We start from the raw sequence: 27,277 nt of genomic DNA, 5'->3' as shown, positions 1-27,277 counted from the left end.
AGCCCCTGGGAGCAGCGCTGTGCCACAGGGCTCGGTGGTGAGGGGGAGCTGGCAGTGCCCATTGTGTGCCTAATCCTGACGGGAGCTGGGAAAGACTTATCCCTCAAACCCATAACTGGATGAAAGGATTACATTATCCATCCCATTCTTTCCAATTAACTCGATTCGTTTTGGTGGCGTAATTAGAGGAGTTGTTATTTAGCAACAATACTGGATATGCAGGATTTATTCCAGAACAACAGCATCCTGCTCCGAGCCTGTCCCGCACGCGTCGGTGTCCGGGGCACACGCGGTCCCTGCCCGGCTCTTTTCTCATGCAAATGCTCCCCGTTTTCCCAGGAGAGGGATCCTCTTTGTCAAGGAGTACGTGAACACCGGCGGCTTTGCAGCCTTGCCACGCCACGGCAGGTACGGAGCGTTGGGGACACCCGGTGTCCCTGCCAGGTGTCCCTGCCAGGTGTCACACGTGTGTCACACAGCGTGCAGAGCCCAGCACCTGGCTTTGCCACCTGGCTTTGCCACCTCACACATCCCACCTGGAGGGAGCGGCTGGAGCTGATCAGCCCATGGGGGTTATTGGGAGGGAGGGTTCTGCTCTGTGGGGTCCTGCCCTCTTCTCCTGCTGTGCTGGTGACAGCAGGACCTGTGTCCCACTGCTCCCAGGGGACAGGGGAGCTCCTCCTGGAGTGGCTTGGTCTCTGAGGTGGGTGAAAACACCGCCCTGCCGGTTTGGCACTGGGAGGCTTCGCCGTGCACCTGTAAACAATGACTGGAATGCATGAGGAGAATGTGGAAAGTGAGGGGTCTCACTGGAAAGACTTTATTATATGACTTTAAAAAAGTTAAATTGCACCATTTTCAATCTTAAATCTTCAGTCCCTTGAGTTCTACTTAAGTGAAGCTGCCCCACACTGGCCCCAGTGTGACAAGAGCAGAATTTGGCCCCACGCACATCATCCTCACAGTGATGTGGCACCAGTTCACACCAGTTTGATGCTCCCTGGAGGCATTATCCTCCCTCAGCGCTCTGCTGGCATCCCTGGGGGAGCTGATTACACTCTCTAAATCTCCAGCCTGTCCCAGAGCTCAGCAAAGCTCCTGTCAGCAGCCAAAGATAAGCCAAATATCCAGGAAACTCAGGCAGAGAGGGAACACTCAGCTGGATGAGGGATGAAACCAGGGATGTGCTCTGTGCCTTTTCCTGCATAATAGTGCAGGATTTGGAGTTTTAGCAGTGAAAAGCTGCTATTTGTAGGGGCCAGATGTAAACATGGAGCCCTTGTGAGGCCAGGGGAGTTTTGCCTGGAGAGTCCTCTCTGGGGGTACTTCAAGGTTCCTCTTGGTGTCCTGGGAAGGCACTTTGAGGACCTTCTCCCCAAGGAACAGGTAGCCAGAATATTTCAAATCACTGGATTATGATTCCATCTGAAATTCTCTTCCCACATATCACTGCCAAGTGCTGATATCTGCCTCCTTCCTTCCACAGTGGCAGCCTGGTGGATTTGAGTGATCTGGGGAGAAGCAGCTACAGCCACCACAGTTACCTGTCCAGTGCTCCCCTGCACAGGTAGGACAGGGCAGGGCTGCCTTGGGCAGGTATCAATCAGAAATGACTGTAAGGGTTTGCTTTTTGAACACACTGCAGTGTGTTTGTGGCACAGCAGCACACTAAATGGAAATACAGCGACTCCAAGTCAGAGTCTGGAGCAGGCCACCAAGGTGATCAGAGGGATGGAACATGTCACCTGTGTGGGAAGGCTGAGGGAATTGGGATTGTTTAGTCTGGAGCTGAGAAGCTTTGTGGTAACCTTCCAGTGCCTGAAGGGACCCTGCAAGAAAAATGGAAAGGGATTATTTCCAAGGGCCTGGAGTGACAGGACAAAAGGGAATGCCTTCTTACTGACTGAGGAAGGGTTAGATGGGATATTGGGAAGAAATTCTCCTCTGGGAGGGTAGGCAGGCCCTGGCACAGGATCCCCAGAGAAGCTGGGGCTGCCCCTGGATCCCTGGAAGTGTCCAAGGCCAGGCTGGAGCAGCCTGGGATAGTGGAAGGTGTCCCTGTCATGGCAGGGGGTGGAACTGGATGAGCTTTAAGGTTCCTTCCAACCCAAAGCATTCCATGATTCCAGAACAGTAGGATTCTGAGATCTGTCCTGCCCCACAGCTGTGGGGCACCCCTGGGACAGCACAGTCCCTCGTTCTGTCACTCACACAGTCACACCTGTGGGAGCAGGCTGCTGATGGCTGGGATAAACCCTTGGCACTAGGGCTGGGACTGGAACCAGAGCATCCCAGAGGAATCCACTGCCCTGTTCTTCCCAGGTCCAGCGAGCCCCTGTGCACCTACTGCGGCCGGGAGATCCGAGACTGCCCCAAGATCATCATAGAGCACCTGAACATCCACTGCCATGAGTACTGCTTCAGGGTAAGCCCCAGTGCCTGTCTGCTGGGAATGGCAGGGCTGGGAGCAGGGATCTTCCTGCAAATTCCATCCCCAGGCTTTCAGAGGGATACATGGGGTGTTGCCAAATCCTTACCTCAAATTCGGACAAAAACAGTCTGGCAGTCACAGGTGTCCCCAGAAGGTCCTTGTTAGAACAAGAATAATTCTTTATTATTGGCAGCACCATCAGAACACCCTCATGTCCTTGCCCCACTGTCCTTGGGGCAGACTTACTGCTTTGTGCTCCAGTGGAGGTGGCTGAATCCTCAAACCCTGCAGGTTTCCAAGGAAAGTGTTTGGGGATGTGGGGAGGATGGGGAGTGTGGGAGGAAGAGGCCTGCAGGGACATTTGGCCATTGTAGGAAAGTGCAGCCTCAAAGATTGCATCCTCACCTTTTAATAGAACGGTGCAGACCTCTGCCCCCTCCCTTCTGCTGTTCCTGCGTGGGGTTTTGGCCATTGTCCAATCTCCTTGTTTTCCCTTTGGCAGTGTGGAATTTGCCACAAAGCAATGGGGGAGCTGCTGGATAAAATATTCATCCACCGCGACATTGTCCACTGTGACAAGTGCTACGAGAAGCTCTTCTAGGTGGGTTTCCAGGGCCCCTTTCCAAAGCCATTCCCAGGGGGATGGCTGGGTAAGAGCTCAGAGTTCACTGGTGAAGGGCATTTAACCCTCACATCTCCAGGGTGACCAGGCAGGGATCTTCCCGGGGTGTTCAGTGGGAAGCAGTGACCTTGCTGCAGCATTAGCTGGAAACTCACTCACACTGTCCCCGGGGTGTTGGTTGGAGCCAGAATCTCGGTGGCAAACAGGCTGTGGTGGCTTCCTGGAGGTGACAGGCAGAGGCTGGCTTGGGTGATGACAGAAATGTCCCCGGGAGGTGGAGAGTCCCCACGGAAGGCAGTTAAAGGTTCCTCCTGTGTCCTGGGCTGACCCCGTGCAGGCACTGCGGGCGGTTCGGAGCTGTGACATTCCCCTGACAGGGACACAGCTCCTCGGCGGCGGGTGCAGCTAATCCTTTACAAAAAGATCCTTTGAGGTGAAAACCTTCGGGTAGATTGTACATTCCAAGAGATCGACAGGAGCGGGTTGGACACGGCTCGGTTTTGTCCGATTATCTGGAAGGAGCAGGAGGTGCCATGGCAGCCACCAGAGCTGCTGTGCTGGGGCTGGGAGACCTCGTGTGCTCCCGATGCCTCCCGGCACAGGGCAGCAGGGAAGGAGCAGGGAACGGGGCTCTGCCTGGCTGCTCCCCGTTCCTGCTGATGGCATCTGACTGGTGAAGTGCCCATCCTCGCACGCTCCCGGCTCACCTGCAAGGCCGCATTCCCGGCGGGATCAGCCCGTGCTCAGCCGCTCTTTGTGTGCTTGCAGGGCCCCACGGAGCTGGGAATGCAGCCGGTGCCCGGCTGGGAATACCGCAGCTCCTGAGTGGCTGAGATTGCAGAATTCCTGCTCCCCGCTTTCCTCGAGTTCTTTTCCCTCTCGCTGCCCCGTGGCCGTGGATGAGTTCAGCACCTGCTGGTTGATGCTGTCACCTGCACCAGATAAGAGTGATGGGAATGAGATAAGGCAGCCTCCTCCTCAAAGATAACATTTTCCAGAGGTGCTGAGCCCTTCAGCCTGGCTTCAGCTGCATGAAGAGTCCGAGTGCTCCCGGAGCTGGGAGTCAGGCACAGCTCCTCAGGTTCATCCCAGCTAATTGCCACAAGCCTCTGCTGATGATATTTGTATTTCTTTCCCTTGTGCAGCCAGGCTGTGCGAGCTGGCACACAAACACCAGGAGCCTTAAACTCTAAATTTGGATTCTTGGGAGGATTTGAATTTAGTCCTTAGCAAAAGCCTATTTCTGCGTCTTTCACCCCCAAATTCAGCCTAGAAATAGCTTCTGCCTGATTTCCATTTGCTTTCTCCAGGATTCCAGGAGCACTTGCAAACTCTATTCTAATCGTGTGTCAGCTTTAATTCCCCTTCCTGCGTCTTCCCTGAGGATGCTGCAGCAGCACTTGTGGCTGCTGCCTGTTTGGGGAGATAACAGTGTCCTTCCCCTGGTGTTTAACTTGGGCTCTGAGGGCAGGTGTCCTGTGCCAGAGCAGGGGCATCTCCATTCCCTCTCCTGACAAAGAGCTCTGCTCAGCTGAAATCCCACTTTCCCCCCTCACCAGGGCTTTGCCCAGGCCTCTCACTGCTGTAGATTATTCACAGCCCAAATGCTCCCTAACAACATTGCACTTCCAGCAGATGCTGCACTCAGTAAAATCAGAATTGTGTCATTTTAGCCCTTAACTCAGAGCTGAGAGGTTGGGAATGCTGAATAGTGAAACCTGAAAGTCAGGTGTCCTAAAAGGGCCCAGATGTACTGTTTCCTCTTGGGAAGCATTAGGAGCCATAGAACTAGAGAATCCTTAAAGTTCATCTATTTTAAAGTTCAAGGCAGGAACCAAGCTCCATCCAGCCTGGCCTTGGACACTTCCAAGGATCCAGGGGCAGCCACAGTTTCTCTGGGCAACCAACGCTTCCCCATCCTCACAGCCAAGAATTGCTGAAAACCAAGCTTCTCCTAAAATCCTGTGATTACCTGGGGAAAAAAGGAACCCTGATCCCCCATGTGAATTTTTGTTTGTGTTGAGAGCAGCTGAGGGAGCTGGGAAAGGGGCTCAACCTGAAGGAAAAGAGGCTAAGAAGGGACCTTCTAACTGTGCACAATTCCCTGACAGGAGAGGTTTTTCCCCTTAAAGACATGTATCACCCCAAAGGAACCCGCAGCTATTATAAAAATGTTATGCTTTATAATTTGTATTGATCTGAGCTTTGAAGAATTGCTGACCTACCCCCCATGAATAAAAAACAAATGAATTATTCAAAGAGCTGAATCTTCCTGGTATTTGTGGAGAAAGGTCACCTGCACACAGATTTTTTTCCTACATGATGGATGAGGTCATGCATTTTCTTTCACAAAAAGGTCTTGGGATTCTGCTGCTTGTGGGGACGAATCTTGACCAGGTTATTTCACATTGAATCAAATAAATAAATAAAAACATAAAGGGTATGAAATGTGCTGGTGGTGACTGAGCAGAGGTGGAAGCAAACTCATCTTGGCACTGCAGCTCCCATGGTGGCACAGGGATGTCTTCTTTTGGAAATCCCATCTTCTGCACAGACCAAACCTCCCTGGAGCACCTGAAAACTAACAACAGAGTGACAAAATCAACACTAGCCCAGCTGACACCAGGACAGACCTTGAGCAGTGTCAGTGCTGGATGTGGTGTTCAGGCCAACTGGTACAGAAAGGAGATTCTGCCTATAGCTCGTGGCCTTGGTGGCTGCCAAACATCCAACGCTTCTTATCAGGAGGTGCCAGAGGCTGTGTGTGGGTCCTACACGCACATTTGGGAGGAGGATGTCAAAGGATGGTGCTGGTTTTATTGTTGGTTGAGAAAAATGTCCTGAAGAGATGGTACACACACCAAAGCTTTGGGAGATCCGGATCACATGCACAGGGAGAGACCCTTTCCCCCTTCACTCATCTCTTCTCTACTCAGCCCTTTTCCCCTCATTCACTCCTCTTCCTCCTTTACTTTTCCCTCACTTCCCCTCACTCTCATACCCCTTCACCCACACTCTTTCTGCCATCACTTTTCCCCATTGACCTTTTCCTCCTTGCAAACCTTTTCCCCTCATTGATCTCCACTCTTCACTCACCTCCTTCCCACCATCAGTCCTTCATTTTCCCCTCATTCACCCCCTTTTTCCTCCTCTCACCCCTTTCCCCCTCACTCACCCTCTTTCCCCCCCTCACCTGCTCCATGTCCCTCTAATTCCCTTTCCTCCTTCACACATCCCATTCCCCTCTTAACTCCGCTTTCACCCTCACTGGGCTCTTTCCCCCTAATTTCCCCCTTTCCCTCACTTACCCTTTTCTACCATCACTCACCCCTTTCCCCCTTTTAACCCTTTCCCCCCTCATGAATCCCCATTTCCCTCATCCATCCCTTTTCCTCCTCACTCACGTCCACATCCCCCTCACTCCACTCACCTCCTCCGCATCACCACTCCCCGTTTCCCCCTCACCCACCCCCTTTTTCCCCTTCTCACCGCCATTTCCCCTCACTCACTCCCCTCACTGCCGTGCCCTGACCGGGGCCGCCGCGCTCCCTCCCGCCCGGGCGGCCCCGCGCAGGCGCAGCGCCCCCATCCCCCGTCCCCACACCGGGGCGGGGGCGGCGCCTCCCGCCGTTCGCGGGCCGGGCTGCGCCGCCGGAGAAAGGCGGCACCGGCACCGACCGACCGCCATCCGCCTGTCCGCCCATCCATCCATCCATCCATCCATCCAGGTACCGTCCGAGGGGCGAGGGGGTTGCCCGCCGCGCTCGGCTCTGCGCGAACCGGCCGCGCCCGTGCCCCCCGCGGGGGTCGCGCCCGCCGGTGCCGCACAGCGCGCACCCGCAGCACGGCCATCAGAGCCCTCCTCAGACCCTCAGCCCGTCCCTTGCCTCACCCCCCCGGCTCTCGGTGCTGCTCAGGGCTTCCACAGCCCCCCGGCCATCACAACCCCCCGGCCATCACAGCCCCCCGGCCTCTCGGAGCCCTCTCGCAGCGCTCATGGCCATCACACCCCCCGCAGCCCCGTCACAGCCCTTCCCCTCCAGCCCTTACAGCCTCACGGCCATCACTGCCCCTCAGAACCCCCTCACGCCGTCCCATGGCCATCACAGCCCACCCCACAGCCCCCTGTGCTTCTCAGAGCCCCCCAGAGCCTGCACCCCCCATAACCTCCATGATCATTGCCCCTAAGCCCCCCCAGCCCCATGGCAGCCCCTTCAGAGTCCCTTTGCTCGCCCTTGGCAGCCCCTGCAGCCCGCGGAGCCCTGGAGCCCCGCGGCCGGGCAGCCCGGGGTGAGGGGACCGTTACCTCGGTGAGACACCCGGATGTCTGCTCGGCAAACTCCGAATTATTGTCTCCGACCCGCTCACGGCTGCCGCCTTTTTGCCTTCTTCTAAACGTGTTTTATTTCTTACCCCCCCCCCCCTCCCCGCTACACAATGAAATTAACTTCCACAGGTTTGTGTCTCTTCCCCCGTATGTCTTTGCTTTTTTTTTTTTTTTTTTTTTTGGGGGGTGGTTTTTAGGCGTAGTGGTTGTGGGGAAAGACTGAGCGCTTTTCAGCTGCTCTTCCCCCTCAACGTGTATGTTTTCCTCACGTGAGGTTTTTTTGCAGCTCCTCACCTTTGGAAGGGAACCAATTTTTTGGGTGACCCGTCTCCTTAATTCCCTTCCTCGAGCCACTGTTTTGCTTGGACAGTGGAACTCCTAGAACTCTCCATGGTGCATCCTCCAAGTTGCTGAGCTTTGGGATATCTCTGGGAATCACACTGCTCCCTTCTCTGAGATCTCTTTGGAAATCACACTGTGCAGTTACCCAAGAGGATCCTGTGGGTTTGTAGGAGTGGGAATCCGTGCGAGGAGCTTTTTGAAGCTGGCACATGGGTGGGAATGGGATTGCTTGGTAACTCCGCAGTAAATTTCCTTTGCAGTGCTGCTTACAGGCACGGGTTTGGAATATGGGTGGAAGGTGTGCTCTGTTCACTCACAGCTCTTCCTAAGGGCTGTTTGTGTTTTTTTTATTAACTCAAGTGGAAGTTGAAAATTTACATCTTGCAGATAGATGACCAAAATAATAATAATAAGAAAAAATCAGGTAAAAAAAACCAATAAAGCAACATGTACTTTTAAAGAAATGTACCCAGCTATTGCTGTTACAAGTGCCTGAATAATAGAGAGATGCTGAGGTACCTATTGGTGTGTCTGTTTGTAACCCTGGTTTGTGTGACACTGAGTTTTTGTGCTTTCCTTTGCCTACTGGCACTTAAAAACAAATGACATTTTCAGGCAGAAGAGGGAGGGGGAAGGCCAGTCACAGCCACAGGAAGTCAGGGTTTGATTGCAGTTGTAACAAGTGCATCAGTTTTTAAACTTTGAATTGGCTGTATTGACTCACTCCCTCTTCTGTCAATCAGTTTGCCCTCCTGCAAAACAGAGAGGATTTCTGACTTTAAACCCATTTTACTGCTCCATGTACTGTTAATTAAGGGATTTTCAGTACCAGGGGTTTTCATGATGAATCAGTTTGGAAATAAATGTGCCCCGTGAAACTGAGAACTCATGTAAATCAGGTGGAGGGGAAAAGCAATGTTTGCTCATATTGTAAAACTAGTGTGAAATGCACTTTATGGTTTTTTGACTTAGTGGAGTATGTAATCTTAAGTTGGGATTTTTTTTATTTTTCCCTGTTTGCACCCCTCTCTTTTCAGTTGTAACAGGAAAATACACCAGTAAAAACGTTACTTAGTCTTTTTTTCATGTACCACAGTACAGTAACTGCAGTTCCTGTTGTTACTTTGGTATAAGGTGATACAGAAATCTTTCCAAGTTTTTTGTTTTTCCAGGATAAGCCTGGTAATGAACAAAGGATGTTTTCACCATTTTCTTGATGCTGTTGTTGTCTGACGTCAGCACCTTGTTAATGATGTTTCCTGACTTAGCTCCTTCAGTGCTTTTCCCAAGTATTTTGTTGGTAAACAGATGGAAACTAAACTATTGGTGAGGGATTAAATCAGCTTCCTTCTATTAAATTCATTGATTCAGAACAGGTGCACATCCTTGCAGTTCAAAAAGAGGAATCTGTGGGCTTTGCAATTTTCAGCCCTAACTTCAGTCATTCTTTTTTGGATTTGAATGACGTTCACACACCTTCCACCCCAGTGTAATTAAGCAATGCTTATAAAAGAAAGAATTTTCGGTGTCTAATTCAATTTGCCTAAAACTCTTGTGGATCTCTGCTGTGTTTTCTGTGCCTTGCAGTGGGACCGGGCGTCCTGGAGGATGGTGGTGCCCGGGAATGCCCCCCTGATCCAGCAGGACCCTGCTCTGGAGCCGGCCCTGGGCAGAGACGCCCCGGAGCACTCGGCCATGGGCCCGGGCACGGAGCCCCCCGAGGACGTGGGCCCGGAGGTGCGGAAGCTGCGGGAGCTGGTCCGGAGGCTGGAGCTGGACAATCAGCACGCCAGGAGCAGGAGCAGCAGGACCCTGCTGGGGACAAACGTGCCAGGGGACATCGGGGTGGGTAACCACGAGCCCGGCCTCAACGGGATGGAGATCAACAACAGCATCAACGCCATCACCGAGCAGCAGGAATTGCAGCTGATGGCGGATCTGCACAACCAGCTGAGCAAGATGAGGCAGGAGGAAGGAGAGAACAACTTCAAAAGAGCCCTGGATGCCCCAATGCAATACAGCTGCAACAGTGCCCCCGAGGAGGTGTCTCCCAGTGGGGAGCAGAGCCACAGCAATGGCCAGTGTCCCTCACCTCTGGATACAAGTGACAGCTCCGAGCTCCTGGGCAGCCTGCTCATGGCAGGGATCCATGCCCCGGCTGCAATCCATGAACAGCATCCTGGTGAAAAGGGTGCGGATCTAGAGGGGCTTCCCAGTCACGCAGATCTGGATGAAGTTAAAGTGTTAGAACTGGAAAATTGCCCTGAAGAGGAGGATTGCTGGTAGGTACCCCCAGGCCTGGGGGAGAGGGACATGCTGTGGTTAGGTGAACAGTTCCTTTAAAGCTATAAACTGATTTCTGTACAGGACTTGGATTTTTAGGAGCAAAAATGCAGTTCTCATTAGTGACTGTTCTTATTTTTATGTCCATTGTGCCAAACCATTATTTTTAAAAAAATAAGTTTACCTGTAGGTGCTGTTTTTTCCCCTGCTTCCTTCCAGCCACTGCTGCAGCTTCCTTTCCCTCTAAGTTTATTTATATATAGCACATGCAGATGAATGAATAATGGCGCTTTTAAACCTTGAACACAACTGTCAAATACCATATTTTATTAACAGTTTTGTCAATAAGAATCCCTAGACCATCTGGAATTTGTGGCTTTTGCTAGGACCTGAGGAGATAAACCATTCCCAGCTCCTTAAGGCTGTTTCTTTCCAGTTAAGCACCTCTTTTGTTCAGAGACGTGAACTGAACCAGATCAATGATGTAATCCTTAACTGACCCGACTCTCTGGGACTCTCCCCTCCACCAGCAGCCTTGTTTAGAACTTGTTTTGTGAATCAGTAGATTAACAGCCTTTGGGAGGGCAAGGGAAATGTAAAGTTAAAGGCTGATTCCAGCTCCTGCAATAACTGGGACTTGAGATTTTACCCTGAGCTGTTAATTTGTAAAACTTGGGAGGAAGAGCCTCAGGGCTCTGCAAATTGGGTTTCAAATTTGTGTAGCCAGATTAATCTGGCAGCAAGGACAGGGCTGCTGAACACAAACCAAACCTTCAGCTCCAAACATTCATTAGCTGTTAGAAGGGAAGGTAACATTTTTGTTAATGGAGTGGAGCTCAATGAGGTCATGGCATTAGCTCCAGCCTGAATTTGAGGTTATATTTAAAATGTGGGGTTTTTTTCCTTTGCAAGTGTACTTTTAAAACCCAAATACTGGTTCTAACTTAATCACTGGAACTCTTCAATATACCTAAACAGCATTTTGATTAGATTTCTTATAAATAAATAAGGGAATATATTTAACAGATTGAATATGGAAAACTAACTTTATTATTTCCGTGTTAATGGAAGCAGCCAGGTTTATATTCACATTTATAGAGCCTGTGGCAGGGGAGAGTTCTCAAATTCTGTTGAGTCTCAGAGGCTGAGATTTACCCAGGCAGGGGATGCTGCCCAGTGAAATCAGGAGAGATTCTGTGCCCAGGAATTCTGTTCTTTGACCTTTCCTTCAGTTGGTGGATCCTAAAACCCTTCTTTCCCAGGTACCCTTCACTCTGCACCTTGTAGGATCCTTGTGGGTTTGTTTTCCCTGTTTTCTTGCCAGATTTGGTTGGAACAGGGCAATCTGTGACAAAGAGGCCCCTGAGGAGCTGGGTAAGGGTGGTGATCCAGAGCACTTTTGCAAGTGCTGTTTCCATAAATTATCTTTGATTGTGCTGCATCACTTCCATCTGTTCCCTTTTCCTCTTGTCAAACAAACCTGCTGAAACAGGAAGCTGCTTTTAGTGGTGGCTTCTTGTTCTGAAAGTGGGGAATTAACGCTGTGTACAATCAATAGTGCCTGTGTTCACTGCCAAATATCCCAAACTGTCTCCATAAATGCAGCCCCTGCAGGTGTTTGTGCTTTCCCACAGCAAGAACCAGCAAACTGCTTGGAGGGGAGGGAGGGTTTTCTTAAAACAAGTAGGAAAAAAAAAAAAAACAATCAACAAATGCTCCTAAATTCTCTGTGAATTTAGGATCAGCTCTAACAAGGTGGCTTTGCTGATGGGGGAAGTACTTAGTGTTGCCTGCATTGAGCAAATCCAAAGGGACTAGCTGAGTGTACTGTGTATTTGCAATCATTTTTAAAATATTGTACATCCTTCTACCCTGGAAGAAGGATGGAGTGGTCAGAGGGTTTCTTGCTATTCTCTGCAGGTGCAGGTGGAGTCTCAATCCCTGCTTTATTTTGAAATTATTCTCTATTGAACTGAAAGTTGCAGAAGTTTCTGTGCACCTCCCCTGGTTCAGCAGCTCCGAGGTTGTGTTTTGGAGCTGTGTTTGCAGCGACTGAGCTGTGTGAAACCCGAGGCAGAGCCCACTCCCAGCTGCTGTAACTCTGCCCTGGCCTGCCTGGCCTCGGCTGCTCCCTCAGCTCCCTTTCTCAAATAGCTGCTCAAAATTGTAAATATCCTGGAGACCAATCCCATGGAGCTGGGCTCTGGCACTGAGGAGCTCAGTGATGCTCACCTTGGACTCGAGCACAGGGCAGCTCCTGAGCTGTTTTGGGAAGGCTTTTATCCAAATTCCCTCTCACCCATGGAACAAACCCAGTCTGCTGCTGACAGCATTACATTGGTTGTGTTCCCAGTGTTTGTCATTCTGGGGTTTTTCCCTGAGGTGAGGAGAAGAAGGAATCCCTGGCACTCAGGTGAATCCCTGAGTTGCTGCTCTCATTCCCAAAAGTCTGTCTCAGCTGAAACTAGGTCACACTGTCTTCTCCTCAGTGTTGTGTTGTCTCCTGCCTGAATCCGTGCTCAGCACAGCAAGTGGGGTGCCTGTGAATTGGTGTTTGTAGGGAGCAGGAGCGTGGCTTGCTCTCAGAAATGACACTGTGGGAGTTTCCTGGCTATGGGATTTCTCAGCCTTAGCTTTGTGTCCAGTGACCTTCTTCTATATTCAAGTTTAAGTCTTTTAATTCAATGTATTGGAGGAAATCATTGCTGCTTGTACCATCAGAGATAGGGAGAGAAATCTTGGAGAAATTCCACCAAGTGAGGGTGTGATGCTGCACGAAATCCAGGAATTCTACCTTGCCACCTCCAGCTTTGGGGAGAAGGTTACTTACAGAGTGTCTCTGTGTAATCCATTTATACCCTTCACAGGCTGTGTTGTAGCTTCCCTCTGATCTCTTCTGGTGACAGGGTGCTGCTGACAAGATCTACATGACTTAGAAACAGTGATTTGCAAGGTCTTGTTCTCTCAGACTGGTCATGAGGTGTTTTTGCCCCTGTTGCATTAAATAATGCACAGGTGACTTCTCCAAACCTTTCTTGACTGGTTTGAGGAGGGTGTTACCTGTTTGTACTGGGTGACATCTGCTCTGCTGGGACAATCTCTGGATACAGGAGCTGCTTCAGCAGCCAGTGCAGCTCTGTGGGAGTGTCCCCAGTACCTCCCTCGGGCAGGACCTGCCTGGAGGTGACATCGCGTGCAGAGCTCGGCCTGGGAGGGGGAGCTGCTTCTGATGGCAGAGCCTGCCTTGCCCTGGCTCAGGTTGGGAACTGCTCCAGGCTGTGGCTCCTGTTCCTCACCTTTGTGTAAAATGAGGGGTGAGCAGGGAAATCCTCAGTGGCAGTGGCAGAGAGGTGGGGAGCAGGCTGGCCCTGCTGGCACAGGGGTGTGTGTGTGTGTTCACAGCGTCACTCTGAAGCTGCGCCCCAGCTGCCTTGTCATCGCTGTAAGGCTGCTGGCTGGGTCAGGAGATTCATTTAACGTGAGCTTTAGAGCTGCCCTGACTTAGGGACTGATTTTTGGTGTTTTGTTCGGCAGGATTAGTCCCTAAATAGACATGAGAAAGTGTCTTTGCAGTGTCATTTTTTCCTCTCTTTGCAATTTCTTGGGAATAAAGCTCAGACCTCTCCTTGGGCTAACAGCAAAATGTTTTCTGTGTGGAGTGTTCTCCACAGGATTTTCCCTGTTTTTTCCTTTTATGTTTCTGTCATTTCAGGACCTGGACATTATTGTTTCACTGTGGCTTTCTACTCCAGTCTTGTCTGTGTTAGGATTTCTGTTCAGCAGGAGTGTTTAGATTTGATATTAGCACTGCATAAGCATAGTATTAAATCTGAAAATCAACTCTCTGAAGTCTGATATGTAAAGGAAAGGAAAATGAATGTATTACCTGTTTGAAATTCATGCTTTGGAGAGGAATTTAGCTGCCCGTTAGCACTTGAAGGAGGTGTATCTCATAAGCCTGAATTGTTCCAAACACTTTCAGTTATTTGAGGACTCCTCCTCAAAGGTCTGCAAATCAGTGCAGTGTTTGCCATTTTTGGAGCTGCTGCAGACACTGGTACCAAGTGCTTTGGAAGATGGATAATAACCCAAGCTGTGTCTTCAGAAATGGGCTTTGCTTTACGCTCAGTTTAATTTCCTAATGCACTGGTTCTAGAGCCTTCTGCAGCCTGAATTCTGCTCTTGGGATTTATAGATTTCTGCTGCAAATACTCTGCCTGAGCAGGATGTAAAATTCTCAGGCTTTCACTCTTAGGCCTGCTCTGATCAGTTTCTCAGTGTGAGGGTGCTTTTTCTCGATGCATTGTGCAAGTTGAGAAAGTTGTTATGTTTCCTTTCCATTCTTGGGGTTTGGGTTTTTTTAAAGCAGGCATTTCAAAATCCAGCAGTAGTGGCCATAAACTCCTGTAAATCCTTCTGTGACATTGATTCCATAAGGGAAATAGTATCTCTGGAATATTCCTTGGTTTTAGTGCTCTTGATTATGTCAGAATAAAGTGCAGAGTGTATCATAAATTTATTTGTGAATGGCTACAACTTAATAGAAGAGAAAAATCCTTGTGCCACTGGGTCCTTACCACAGATGTTTGTCACAAAATACTCTGTTTTACGGGGTAAACACAAATGTTAGTAAGCAGAAACTAAAGATACTTTATTATTGAAGGGTTTCCTCTCGGAAGCTGAAGAAAATCTCATTTGTATTTAATAATTTATACAACAAACCCTCAATACATCAAACTGGGAATATTTGCCCAAATGTTTACTTTGTGCATTTTGTATGGGGCCTTGTAAGTATCTAAATAACCGATTTTCATTTGCAATTTGACAAAAGAAAACATTCAGAGACATTTAGAGAGAACACCTGAACTGCTGAGCTGGAGGAGCAAACTGCAGGGTAAGGCTTGGTCCTGAGCAGGGCTGTGTTCAGCTCTGCCTGTCTCTGGGGTGGCTCCTGCTTTCCAGTGCTTCTGGGGTACAGTGAACCTGGCAAATCAAACGGCCTCAGAGGCTGAAAGTACCAGAAAGAAAAATTCTGAGTGTTTTTAAACAAAGCTGTGAGGTTTTAGCTTTTCACAGCCCCCTTGTTCCAAGGTTTTAGCTCCCTGGATGTGAGGCTGGGTTAAGTCAGCCTCTGGTGGGTGACTCTGGTCACTGGACTTTCCTGAGCCTAGGAGAAGGTGACTTCTGGCTCTTAATATGTCTAGAGAAAGATTCACGTTCAAATATTTGAAGGGCTCATGCTTTTAGTTTAGTGCTGTGCCAGCACCTTTGGAGAAGTCATGGTGTGAGCCCAAAGCTCCTACAGAAGGAAAATGGGAACCCTGGTGCTGTGAAATCAAACCAAAATGCCTTTTTTTTTTTTTTTTAGCTAAGTTGCCTGTCAGTGCTCTGAAGAGCTGAGCTGTGTTTACTTAATTGGGTTTGGGGAAATTGTGAGAGCTTCTCTCGCCAATGGACTTGTCAGCAGAAAACATCAGAGTCCTCTGGCAGAGCTCAGAGGACTCCACAGCTTTGCTCCATGTGGGAATGGCTCTGCCAAGCAACCAAGTGTTGCCATCCTCAGCTGGGATTCTCCTGGTGGAAACAGGGTGAGGAGCTGGACAGAGCAACTGGAGCAGGGCAGGATTCTCTCCCTCAACCTGGAATATGTGCAGAGCAGCTTGCCCTGCCCTGAGGAAGCTGTTGACCTCTTTTTTGTGTGATGGTTTTACTGCTCCTTTTGTGGTCTGAGCTGTACAATAAATCCAGGGAGAGGGAGCACTTTGCTTCCTGGGTTTGATTGGATTTGAGTGCTTGTAATGCTCATTTCTCCGTGGAGAAATGCAGCAGGATTGGCTGGGGGGGTCTGCCCTGAGAGGTATCTTTGGAGACTCAGGAATATTTGCATTCATTCCTCAGCATTTATTTTGTCAAAAACAAATTAGCCTTTGGATTTTTTTATTTGCATTTGGGTTTGTGTGAAGCTTGGTGGGTGGGGGAAAGCTCCTGTGTGAGTTGTGACTAAAGAGGCTGAGTCTGTTCCCTGAAAAAGACTGCTCTGGCCACAGGCAGGGCTAGGAGTGGTGTGTCAGGAGGCAAAAAAATAGGGAATAATGTCCTTCTGCAGGTAACAAATAGTATTTTGGGAGCTGTTGCATGCAGTGGTGCTCCATCTCATAGCCCCAGAACCAGCCTGGTCTGGGGGGTGTTGCTTTCTGCATTCCCTGTTGTTCCTTCCTGGGTTAGGGTCAGGGCAGTAGGTCACTCAGGCCTGTACAATATTTTAAATATCTCAGCTGTTTATGTTCTGTTGGTGTTACAGCCTGACAGCTGAGAGTCCCACAGTGTTTCTCTGTATTTTAAACCTAGGTTTTCAGGAATGAGTGGGATAATAACTGACATTCCTGCTGATTTACAGCAGTTTTGTTGTGGAAATCGGTGTTTCATGGCTTGGATCTGAGCTGGCTGTGAGAAAATGAGTAACTGGAGCAGAAAGGCTCGGTGTACCTTGCTGCAGGAGTGGCAGAAGTTGGGGGAGAGAGGAGGAGGCAACTGAAGCACAGGCAGACATCTCTTGAAATCTTAACTCCACCCCTATGGTTACTTTATGCTTAAATACTGGATTTTGGCCTGATGAAGGTGAAATCCTCTGGATGCATCAGTGAGGCCAGATTTGGGAACACCATAAATGCTCAGGTGTGGCTGTAGGTGGTTTGCTGGTGACCAGGAGAGTTCTTTGTCACCTGGGAGCAGGTCCTGAGGTGAAGAAGCAGCAGAAGAGGGAGGTGCTGGTGGGAAAGCAGCAGTTGTGTGATTGTGTGCATGGGAGAGCTCCTGCTGGAGATTTTCTGGTACAGAGGGAGCAGCTGAAAGCTGTGCCAGCAGCTCATCAGAGCCTCAAGAGAGGAGGAGCCTGAGAGCCAAACCTGATGTCCACAAATCACAGAATCCCAGAAGGATTTGGGCTGTCTGGGACCTTGAAGACCATCAGGTTCCAGAGGCAGGTCGAGGTCTCACTGCCCTCTGCATTAGGGTGTTCTCCAAGGCAAGAATTAAAACCAGTTTCACTTTAGGATGTACAGAGGACTGATTTTTCTTTGCCCTTACAAGTTTTGAATGTGTTGCTGAACAGCAAAAACATTAAAAAATAGGGAACTGCTTTTTGCTTTTACAAATTCAAATGTGGGATGTATAAATAAAATACTTTAGTTGCTTTTATAGCAAAGGCTCTTCCAGATTTGACCTTTCCTCAGAGGGATGTTCTGCTTTGGAGATCTGGTGAAATTGTTGCTTTCCACCCAATCCCTTGTAAATAATCCAGCAGTTTAAGATGATTAAATCTGTCTATCCATAAGGCTAATCCTGGTGTCCATGCAAGGCAATGGAGGTGTCAGAGATGTGGCAGAACTCAGGCTGGAGGAGAATTTATCTGACATTACAGGGAAGATAAGGCACAGCCTCCTGCCTGTCTGGGAATCCTGCAGTGAAGGGGTTTATCCCTGGAATCTGGGAATGCACCTTCGGGTGTCTCAGAGCTGCTGGGAGGACACAGCTGTGAGGACACATCCAGAGGGTTTTAAACAAAACCCACAACTCCTGGAAGGAGATCACCCTGCAGCTCAAGTTAGGAGTGCCTCACACCCTCACTGCCTCTGAGGTGGGGGGTTTTGGAAGAGGGGAGTAGAGAAAGAGACAGGTGATTATTCCAACAACTTCATTTCCAGCAGTGTAGCAACAGCCTAGGATGGCACCTTGCCTTGCAGAGCCTGTGGGTTTCCCTGTGAAGCCATTGAATTTTCCTGTTATGGCAGTAAACTTTCTTCCTGAGTCACAATATGAGAATTTTTTAATTTGGGTAACTTTTGGTTCCTGATGGCTACACTCTAGCAAATGCCACTTTGGTAGCTATATGCTTTGAATTAATGAGCGTTTCTTCCTGTCTCCTTTGAATCCTTGCAAAGGCTCTATGTGTCTCCAAGGAAATCCATGGATGAGAAAACAGCCTCTCCTCTGAAGTGGTGCCGGCAGGTGCTGGATAACCCCAGCCCCGAGATTGAGGCTGCCTGCAGAACCCTCATCAACAGGCTGGACCAAGGTAGGGCAGCTGCAGCCTCTGCTGCTCTGGGCTCCCTTACAAATCTCATTCTAAGCAGGAAAATCGAGCTTAGTGCTGTCAGGCTTTTGAATTTTTAAGTTTTGTTAATATTTAAACATTTTTAAATGTAAGAAATGTGTAGAGGAAAAAATGTGCTGCTGGGGAGTGGAGAGATGGCCATGGAAAACTGTTCTTGCAGCTTCTTTCTGAAGAAGAACTCCTGGTGCTGAGTGTTCCTAATGGTGATGATTCCTCCTCTGGATATCCTACTGGATATTCCTGCTGGATCTTCCCAGCTGCTCTTACCTGGCTGAAAAAAAATTGTCTGCTTCTCAAAGCTTACAACAAAGAAATATTAAACTTGAAGAAACGGTGTCACTTGCAAACCAGGTTTTTCCTCCAATTTATCATCCCGTAAAAGCACTTCCTGTGGGCTATGGGCTGTGTTAATCCTGAGGGGAAATCCATGATTTTGTCTGCCTGATGCGAAAACCTGGAATGCTGTGTGCAGTGGGGACATCCCTGATCACAGGCAGTGTTCTAGGGCCTGGCTTTGGGGCTTTGCTTTTCCACCTGGGCTTTCAGTGGTGGAAGAGCTCTCACAACAGATGCAGTTCACAGGACAAAAATGAATTTATTCTGCCCCTACCTCTGTCCTGCATCACCTGCAGTGCACCTGGTGCATAACCTGCCTGTGTCAGGTTTGTGTAAAATGGGCTGGAGGTCCTGACAGACCCTGAGGGGTTGGAAAGGAATCAGTAACTATTTTTTACCTTCTCTAGATTCCCTCTCATCCAGCTCGCCTGGTCAGGACTTGCTGCAGCTGCAGGTTTGTTGCAGAGATGTGCTGCAGTCTCCGCTGCCCAGTTGGAGTTGGGAACCCTCAGACACAAAAGCTGTGTTTGGAGAAGTGACACTTCTGAGAGAATCACTGATTGGAAGTTCAGGGATATCCTTGAGCTGCTGGGATCCACCCCCAGCTGGCTCCCCACATTGGTGTCTGAGGGTTTGTCTCCATGGGGATGCAGAAATTCTGATTGCAGTTTAACTAACAATTCAAGCCCTGTGGTTTGGAGTCTGAGGTCACTGCTTTGCGGGTTGGTCTGGGTTATTTTAGTTTCCATTCTAGCAGTGTTTAGCACTGCTTGGGATCTTGAGTTTAACCTTGGCATTCCTGATTGGAGATAACTGAATAGACTTTGTGAACAAACTTCATTTGCTTTCATAAACCATCAGTGCTTAGAAATTAGAATGAAATCTATTTGATAACCTGCTTTCTCTCTGAAATGTATCAGGCTTCAGTTGTACCTAGTCTGACCTGGTAATATTTGTGGGAGAAATAAAAAAATAAAACTTAATATGGTGAATCTTCATTATATTCTTAGCTGATATTCTCACAGTAGGGAGAACTGAGTTCTGTGGGCAGTTCAGCGGCCCCTTGAGTATCTCCAGATCATGGTGTGAGTAATTTCCTCAATGTTGTAGCTGCTCATTTCCACCTCCAGTAAAGATGAGGGCACTTGGTTTTGCCACCTGCCTTATTTTGGTCCGTTTATGAACATGTGAGTGTGTGTGAGCTGAACAAATTTAATTCAAAGAGTTGTTTTTTATATTGGGTTAGCAGCGTTTCTGTGGTTTAATACTGTCTTGGTTCCATCACAAAAATTCAGAATAACACACTTGTAACACAAAGTTCAGTGAGCTCTCTAAAATGAGGGGGTGTAGCAGTGGCAGAGAGTGATGGAAATAGTCATCCACCCAGCACTGGAACTTTGTGAAATGTATGGCTTCTTCAAAACCGAGCTTGTCAGGAGTTGCTCCTGGAATTCTTCAGAAGGGACAAAAGCAGTTAAAGGACACGAGTGGGGGACTGGGCACTGCTGTGCTCTCTGCAGCGTGGCAGGGAGCACCAAGTACCTCTGCTGCAGAATTTAATCCTGGTTGATACCTCTGTATCTTGATCTTGCTCTCTGTTTCCAAAATAATTTGCTAACCTTTGTGGCTTTTTTGTATTTTTCCTTCTAGCCAGTAGATGGAAAAACCTGTATTGCAGCCCCCTGGCATCTCCCAGCGCACATAACCTGAATTCCGAGGCAGGCTCCTGTAGCAATGCACTAAACTCTCCTGGGCACCTCAAATCGACTAACAAAGCACTACTAACCTGTGGCAGCTCAGGTATGGCATGGCACTGCAGCACTGGGCTCTTGAAAATGCAAGGAGAGTTAGGGACTGGCACAGGGAAAAATTCTCATAGCCACTCGTGGTGTTTTCCCCTTTTCATTTACTCTCTTCCTCATCCAGGTTTCATTTGTGTGGGAGAAAACCTCCTTGCATTCTAAATGTCCTGTAGTTATTCCTTGGTTTGGGTTTCTCTACTTTTTCTCTATCTGTATATATTTTTATAAATTGCACTAATTGTAAATGGCCTAAAATAGAAAACACCTGTTGGGGCAAAAATATATCACTCTTGAATAATGTTGTAGTCTGTAGACATGGTCTTTATAGAGTCACTTGGATTCAGTTTTCTGGGGAAGGTTTCTCTTGGGAATATTGATTAATGCAGGGAACAAAAAGCTGCCAAAGTCTCCAGGGTAAAGCCTCCAATTGCCTGAGTGGGCAACTAAGACAAAATGCTAAAAGTTTTCCTTTAGCCATGTGTGGAGAAGATTCCCTGCCTTAGAGGCAGCTCAGCCACAGCTCTTGTTACAGTCTGATAATGAAGCTCCTCCAAAATGCTGTGGCCTGCAGCCTCCCTGTGCCTGAGGAGGCAGGAACACCCTTCCAGGAGCTCCATTTGTTATCCTTGCTGCAGTTCCTGCTGTTCCCAGCACAAAGGCTTTCCCTCTTGGCTCTGTTATCAAAGGACTCTTCCTTATTTGTTTGTTTTGTGTGGAAATTGCTAAACCCTACTTTGCATGTTTCAAAACACAAAGCATGTTTAACAATCTGCCTCCAAACTTGATGTTAAATGAATTTTTTTCCCTCTGAAAAAAGAAGGGTTGCCTATGGCTGTTTTCACAGGTGCAGGTTTGGTTTTGAGGTCTGATTTTCTGCTATAAATAGATATTAACACTTATCTATGTTTTGCAAACAAAAGGATGCACGTAGGACTGAGGATTTTTGCCAGCTGAGCTCTGGAGGGAAACATCTCTAAGGCAATTTCTTGTTTTTCATGTGGGGTTGGGTGGCAGTCCAGGTGTCTGGGCACCTTTTCACCCAGAAGCAGCTCCTGATGAGTAAAACCAAAGTGTCTTTGGCTTCTGCATATGTGCTGGGTGGGAGGGCAGGGCCAGGACAGGCTCTGTCTTTTTGGAGCATCATGAGTTCACTTCCTCTCAGGTGCCTCTTCCCTGTGCCTTGTGCAAGTGTTAAGATGAGTTTAAAGTTTCAGCTTTTCTACCCTTCAAATGGAAAATGTTTCACAGTGACTTCCCTTGAAAACCAAACCAACCCCTTTGATTTCTGTTCGAAAAACACCATCAGCTCAGCTTTACTGATGGAAGAAGGAGCAGTTTTTCCCCTTCCTTGGCTATTTTTAACTAGACCTTCAATCTGAAATGCAACAGCCAAACTAAACAAAGTTGGATTGGGAGTTTTGCCCTTTAGAAAGCTGATCTCAAGGTCCAGCTGGATTTTTAATCATTGTTGAAGGTGCTGTTAATTATGGCAGGAAACCTGTGCTTGTTCATTCCACCACATCCTACAAGTGCAAACCCTGCTCAGGATGGAATTATTTCAACTGTTACAGTCTTTTCCTGACTCAGAAGGAAAGAAATGGGATTTTACAATGGAATATCTTGACTTGGAGTATGTATTTGTGCAGCACAGACCCAGCTGCACCTTTAAGGTATAGCCACACTTCTGTTACTGTATTATTTCAGCATCCTGAAGCTCACAGTTTTCCTGCCATGTTCTGAGAAGATCTGAAGGCAGGGCACCTCCTGAATACTCAACAGTGATGTTAAAATAAACCATTTGCCAGCAAAGCTGAGCAGCCCTTTCCAACTGTGATCAAACCCAGCCAGGCAGGAAAAAGCAGCAGGTTCCCAACATGATTTCTTCAACCAGCTTGGAAGAGAAGTAACTGCTGACATGGAAAACCCAGGTGTGAAGTTCAGGTGTAAAATTAATTTCTTACATGGGCACTGACCAAGCTGCTTCCTGCCAGTCAGCCTCACATTTCTTCTTTGAAAAGCACCTGAAAACAGGAGGTTAAAAACTGAGCATTGGATTTTCTAAATTCTTATTTCTCACAGCTGGACCTGAAGCTCCCAGCTGCACTGCTGAATTCCTGGGACAGATCCCTGCTGCTCTTGGTGGGTTTGTGAGTGTCTGACTGGGCTTGTGTCCCTCTCCCCCCAGGGTACCTGAGCATGCACTCGGCCCTGAGCTCCCAGTCCTCGGTGGACAGCGAGCTGAGCACCTCGGACGACTCCATCTCCATGGGCTACAAACTGCAGGACCTCACTGATGTCCAGGTCATGGCACGGCTGCAGGAAGAGAGTAAGTTTTGTTTGTTTGTTTTGGGCAGCTGGGTTTTTTTGGGGGGTTTTATTTGGTTTGGTGGTGTTGGTTTTTTTGTGGGTTTTTTTTTTTTAAGTTGCTTATATATTGTCAGGCAGGAAACTTCAATAAAGCCATAGACTGGTGAGGAGCTGTAAATAACCCAGGTGCCACTCAGGCAGGTGTGTTTTCATGGAAGACAGGCTTGAAGTCTTTGTTTCCAGCTTTGAAATGCTGGTGGGTGCAGAATGAATTAAATTAAAAGATTTAAGCTCTAAATGAGACTCCCATACCTGTAAATTAGACTCCTAATATCTACTTAACCTGTTGGAGCTTGGTGGCAATGTCCACAACCTCAGGTGAGATTAGGGAGCACTGCAGGTCCCCCGAATGCTAATTGTGCTGTAATTAAGCAGTGCTGATGCTGATGGATTCCGGGGAGGACAGGTGTTAACCTGACTCTCCTTCCAATGTGAAACAAATCACTACCAGGGCATTGCTTTGGGATTTGGGGTGTGTTGTTGGAATTCGTGTCCCCCGTGTCCCCAGGCCTGCGGCAGGACTGCGCCTCCAGCTCCGCCTCCGTGTCCCGCCGCAGCTCCAGCGCCTCCCTGCACTCGCTGCGCCGCGGCACCTACAGCGACCAGGAGTTCGACACCTACAGCCTGGAGGACGAGGAGGACTGCGACTGCTCGCTGTCCTTGCGCAGCGCCCACCGCTACTCGCCGTCCCCGCTGAGCTCCCCGCGCTGCCAGTCGCCCTCCTCGGGCGCGGAGCTGGGCAGGGCCGCGGCGTCGCGGCTGCGCGCCCCGCGCAGGGCGGTGCAGAGCCCCATGCAGGAGCGCCTCAAGTACGCCAACAGCGAAGGTGAGGATCTGAGGCAGGGAAAGGCCTTCTGGCACACACGGATCCCCCTGCAGGGCTCTGGGCTGGGGGCCTGGAGTGCTGCTGGGCAGGAGGGGAGCTGGCGGTGCTGGGTGTGGGCCAGCGCGTGCCCAGGGGTCAAAGCCGAGGGACACAGGGACTGGACAGACTGTAGGATGGCCACAGGACCATGGCAGGGATTGTGCCCCGTGCTGGGCACACCTCAACTGCTGTGTGGAGTTCTGAGCCACTCACTACAAAAAGGACATTGAGGGACTGGAGTGTGGCCAGAGAAGGGAGTGGGCTGGAGCACCAGAAGTGGCTGAGGGACCTGCAGTAGTTCAGTCTGGAGAAGAGCAGGCTCAGAGGAGACGTTACTGCTCTCTGCAACTCCTGACAGGAGGGTGCAGCCAGGTGGGGCTTGGTCTCTTCTGCCCTGTCCCAAGTGAAAGGACAAAGAGGAAATGCCTCAAGTTGCACCAGGGGAGCTCCAGGTTAGGTGTTAGAAACAATTGGTTCCCTGCAGAAGTGGTCAGGCCTTGGAATGAGTTGCCCAGGGAGGTGGTGGAGTCACAATCTCTGTGTGGCTTAGGGGTGATCGTGGTGGTGCTGAGTTGATGGGATGGTCTTGAAGGTCTCTTCCAACCTCCTTATCCTGTGATTTCACAATCACTGCTGTTTACTGGAAGCTAAGAACTAGCTACAGACTGCTCTGCTTTTAAGTGCGTGGGATTTTCCAGAGAGCCTTTTAGCAGCAGCAGGGGCTGAGGCTGTGTTTGCTTTCAGAGGAGCTGAGGCACAGCATGCCCAACCTGGCCCGCAGCAGCCTGCGCGCGCTCGAGGCCGTGCGCAGCAGCCGCAGCCTGGAGTCCGACCTGCAGGTGCCCAGCAGCCGCATCCCCAGGACTCAGCAGCGGTCAGCAGGTCAGTGCCACACCTCCCACACGCCTCCATTCCCTTCTCCCCTTAGCCAGCCCTCAGAGGTGCTCTTGTGTCCCTGCAGGTCTGACTCCCAGCAAGCTCAGGTATTCCTCGGGGGCCGCGCAGTCCCCGCTCACGGGGCGCCAGCCCGGGAAGGCGGCCTCGGGAGCCAGCTCCCTGCTGCCCGGCAGGCAGGTGGGGAAGCCCTGCAGCTACACGGCTCCTGTCCCCCCAGTCCGCAAGCCACAGCTCCACACGGGCTCTCCCAGCAGCAGTTGCACTTCCAGAACCACCACCATGGTCACCGTGGCCAAACCCTCTGCCCTGAAAGCACGGCCGGGTGTGGGAGGGGTGGCCGTGCCCAAGGGAAAGGCAACGCCCCCGTCCAGGAGGTGAGTGGGGCTTCAGACCTCTTTGGCATCGTGGTAACTTCATGCCGTGCTTTGTGGGAGAAAGCAGAGCATGGGGGCTGGTGTCACAACATTTAACAGTTTTTCTTCTTGTTGCTCTTTTTTTAACTGTTGTGCTACAATTCATTATTGAGGGAAATTAAATTGATTCAGAATTACTATGATATGACTGATATCAGGCTAATAAGCAACCAGTGCTTGTTAATCTTTTTTGTCCCATTGGAGCCTTACTTTGAAATGTATCTACTTACTTTAAAAATTTCCTTTTTCATGTTTTTAATCTCCTAATTGATACCATACTCTACATACCCGATTATTTTTCATGTGTTCAGTTATATTTGTATGGAAAAATATTTATTTTGGACTCAGTCACGGGCTGATGTCACAAAAGTGTTAATTTGGCAGATATCAGTGTTTAAACATCCAGTAACAGCCACTGAATTTCCTTAAAGTGCCTCAAGTTGGTGTTTGCTGATACTCAGGGTGTGACAGCAGCACTTCAGCCATGGCAGGGGGATGTTGGTAACCCAAACCCCAAACCTGTGCCATTACAGGGCTTTTCCTAGAGCTGTCCCTGATGTGTTGTTTTGTCCCCCCTCAGGTTCCTCCAGGCAGCACAGACTCCCCAGGCCCCCGAGGATGACTCCTGGAAGGATGGGTGCTACTGACAGCCCAGAACACCTCCGTGGAGCAGATCCCAGCTGGCTGGGCATGACCTCATGGGAAAAGGCCCCGAGCCCCTGTCCCTGCAGACTGCTGTACATATCCCTCATTCTGTGCTCTCCACACCTCCCACCTCCCTCTGCTCTGCCAGGAGCTGGGGCTCACAGCTCCCACCCTCCACTGAACCCTGAGTCTTCCCAGGAAGACTGGAAAAGCCTTATTTCATCCACACCCCAGCTGCAGCCCTGGGGAAGGTCTGTCACCATCCCCTCCCAGGGATGCTGCAGAGCTGGGGGTGTCCTCTCTGTGCCAGAAGCAGCTCTGAGCTGGTGCTGTGGCAGAGCTCGTAGAGAGTAGAAACAGTGACATAGGTGTTAGATTTGAGAGTTTTAAAACCCAACCTGATGTACTCTAATATTTGTCTGGAATTCAACTGGGTTTGGTTTGTTGGTTTTTTTTACTTCTGTATAGAATGTATTTCTGCTACTTTTTATTGTTTGGTCTAGAGCTGCAGCAGGTTTTTATAACTGTAGAACACCGAGCTGTTGTATCCAGGTGTCAGCACAGGTCATGAGCAGTACACAATATTTGTGTGGGGTGTGAACAGGCAGGGACAGGGACACCACTTAAAAACTGCTGGGCACCAGCACCTTACCTCAGCTGAGCGAGCTCAACACCACTTAAGAGAAAACTTTTTAAAAATCCCCTTCCCTCACAGCTTTGTCTTGAAGTGTTGGAGGATCTCAGCTAGTTCCCAACTGCCCTGACTTTCGTAGAAGTTTTCTACTGTCTCTTAGGGATTCTGTTCCAGTGTCCTTTTCCTCAGCAAGTGCTGGATGCTACAAATACAGTCTTAGTCCAGGAAATATGCACTGATAGCAATGTTCTCCCTGCCATCAATGTGACTTTGATAGTGTAGTTTAATAAAATGTTATGGTGCTGAAATGGATTTGCTTTATTCCAACAGTGAGTTTTGTGCCACGAATGAGGCTTCTCCTGACAAGAGAGCTCTGCAAGGATAAACAGGGCTCCAATAAAGTCTGGTAGGATGCAAGGAGTGAGATTTACCTTTAATTCCTCAGAGAGCAGAAGGACAGGGCACCCAGTGTGTGCAATTTCTGAAACATCCGCAAAGGCAGGAAGCACCACAGGGGAAGTTCCTGCACCACAGGGATCTCTTGTGATCCAGGAAAAGAGGAAGGGACAGTTTGCCCACAGTGCTGTGAGGGGCCCAGGAGTGTTCTGTGCCACCACCCAGCCCCTGCCAGGCCAGGGCTGGCACCAGCAGCACTCACAGGGCAGAGAAGGGGCCCAGGAGCCTCAGCTGGAGCTGCTGCTTTGTCCCTGGCTGTCACCCCCACCCTGAGAAAGCTCCATGGGGTCCCAGCACTGCCCTGTTGAGGCTCTACCCTCACCCAGAACATTCTTTTCTGAGACCTCTCCCTGCTGGCACAGCTGGACCCTGCTCACATTGATCTTCCCAGGGCACAGAAAGGTAAAAGAGTAGTAACACGTCTGATTTCTCTATTACTGGAGAGTTCTGTTGCCTTTCCTGTGCCCCATATCCCAAAGGGGATTTTCCAGGCACTACCTTCCTCCACCCACCTGAATCAAGAACGGCTGTTCTTCCATGGACATGCAACAGTAGGTGAAGAATAGAAACTTCTGAAAGAATCAGATATTAATTAGTTGAAGGCTACATCCCAGTTAAAGCCCTGCAGGCAGGGGGATTGTTTCCACATTTTCCAGCCTAGCTGGCTGTGGAGATGCAGACCTGGGTGCAGTTCCAGGCTGAACAGAGCAGCAGGAAGGTGCTGAGGTTGGATTTTGCTGGGAT

The 27,277-nt window shown here is 49.5% G+C and overlaps 2 protein-coding genes and 1 long non-coding RNA gene across 14 annotated transcripts in view; 2 read left to right on the top strand and 1 right to left on the bottom strand.

The window, feature by feature from the left end:
- Positions 1-5,312, top strand: part of ZNF185 (zinc finger protein 185 with LIM domain) — a 30,744-nt gene extending 25,432 nt beyond the window's left edge. For all 9 annotated transcript variants that reach the window (XM_072929233.1, XM_072929229.1, XM_072929231.1 and 6 more), the window contains 5 exons: positions 340-408; positions 1,487-1,567; positions 2,323-2,425; positions 2,934-3,032; positions 3,822-5,312. In XM_072929233.1, the coding sequence (XP_072785334.1) occupies positions 340-408; positions 1,487-1,567; positions 2,323-2,425; positions 2,934-3,032 (352 nt within the window). In that variant the 3' untranslated portion in view covers positions 3,822-5,312. The remainder of the gene's footprint in view (positions 1-339; positions 409-1,486; positions 1,568-2,322; positions 2,426-2,933; positions 3,033-3,821) is intronic.
- Positions 212-7,473, bottom strand: LOC140684173 (uncharacterized). 3 transcript variants are annotated; one of them, XR_012056036.1, is made up of 3 exons: positions 7,360-7,473; positions 2,538-5,634; positions 212-1,829 (listed from the first exon to the last, which is right to left on the bottom strand). It is a non-coding gene; the product is annotated as an uncharacterized lncRNA (long non-coding RNA). The 3 variants fall into 3 exon arrangements; XR_012056035.1 differs by lacking the exon at positions 7,360-7,473 and adding an exon at positions 6,543-6,637; XR_012056037.1 differs by lacking the exon at positions 7,360-7,473 and adding an exon at positions 6,563-6,629.
- LOC115495261 (SLAIN motif-containing protein-like) lies at positions 6,626-26,385 on the top strand. 2 transcript variants are annotated; one of them, XM_030272800.4, is made up of 9 exons: positions 6,626-6,781; positions 9,310-10,004; positions 17,946-18,079; positions 20,105-20,254; positions 22,442-22,582; positions 23,132-23,449; positions 24,233-24,370; positions 24,450-24,759; positions 25,379-26,385. In XM_030272800.4, exons 2-9 carry the CDS (start codon positions 9,331-9,333, stop codon positions 25,443-25,445), a joined length of 1,932 nt encoding a protein of 643 aa, XP_030128660.4. In that variant the 5' UTR covers positions 6,626-6,781; positions 9,310-9,330; the 3' UTR covers positions 25,446-26,385. The 2 variants fall into 2 exon arrangements, with proteins under 2 accessions (XP_030128660.4, XP_072785337.1); XM_072929236.1 differs by lacking the exons at positions 6,626-6,781; positions 20,105-20,254 and having other exon boundaries at positions 9,269-10,004.
- The last annotated feature ends 892 nt before the right edge of the window (positions 26,386-27,277 follow it).

Source organism: Taeniopygia guttata, chromosome 4A, assembly GCF_048771995.1.
Source record: "Taeniopygia guttata chromosome 4A, bTaeGut7.mat, whole genome shotgun sequence".
Classification (NCBI taxonomy): Eukaryota; Metazoa; Chordata; class Aves; order Passeriformes; family Estrildidae; genus Taeniopygia; species Taeniopygia guttata.
This window is presented reverse-complemented; position numbering and strand designations above follow the sequence as displayed.

Excerpts from the sequence above, each read along its gene's own strand:
- LOC115495261 (XM_030272800.4), top strand. The coding sequence starts at position 9,331 with ATGGTGGTGCCCGGGAATGCCCCCCTGATCCAGCAGGACCCTGCTCTG. Across the intron at positions 18,080-20,104 it reads CATCAACAGGCTGGACCAAG|CCAGTAGATGGAAAAACCTG; the intron begins GTAGGGCAGCTG and ends TTTTCCTTCTAG. Across the intron at positions 24,371-24,449 it reads GACTCAGCAGCGGTCAGCAG|GTCTGACTCCCAGCAAGCTC; the intron begins GTCAGTGCCACA and ends GTGTCCCTGCAG.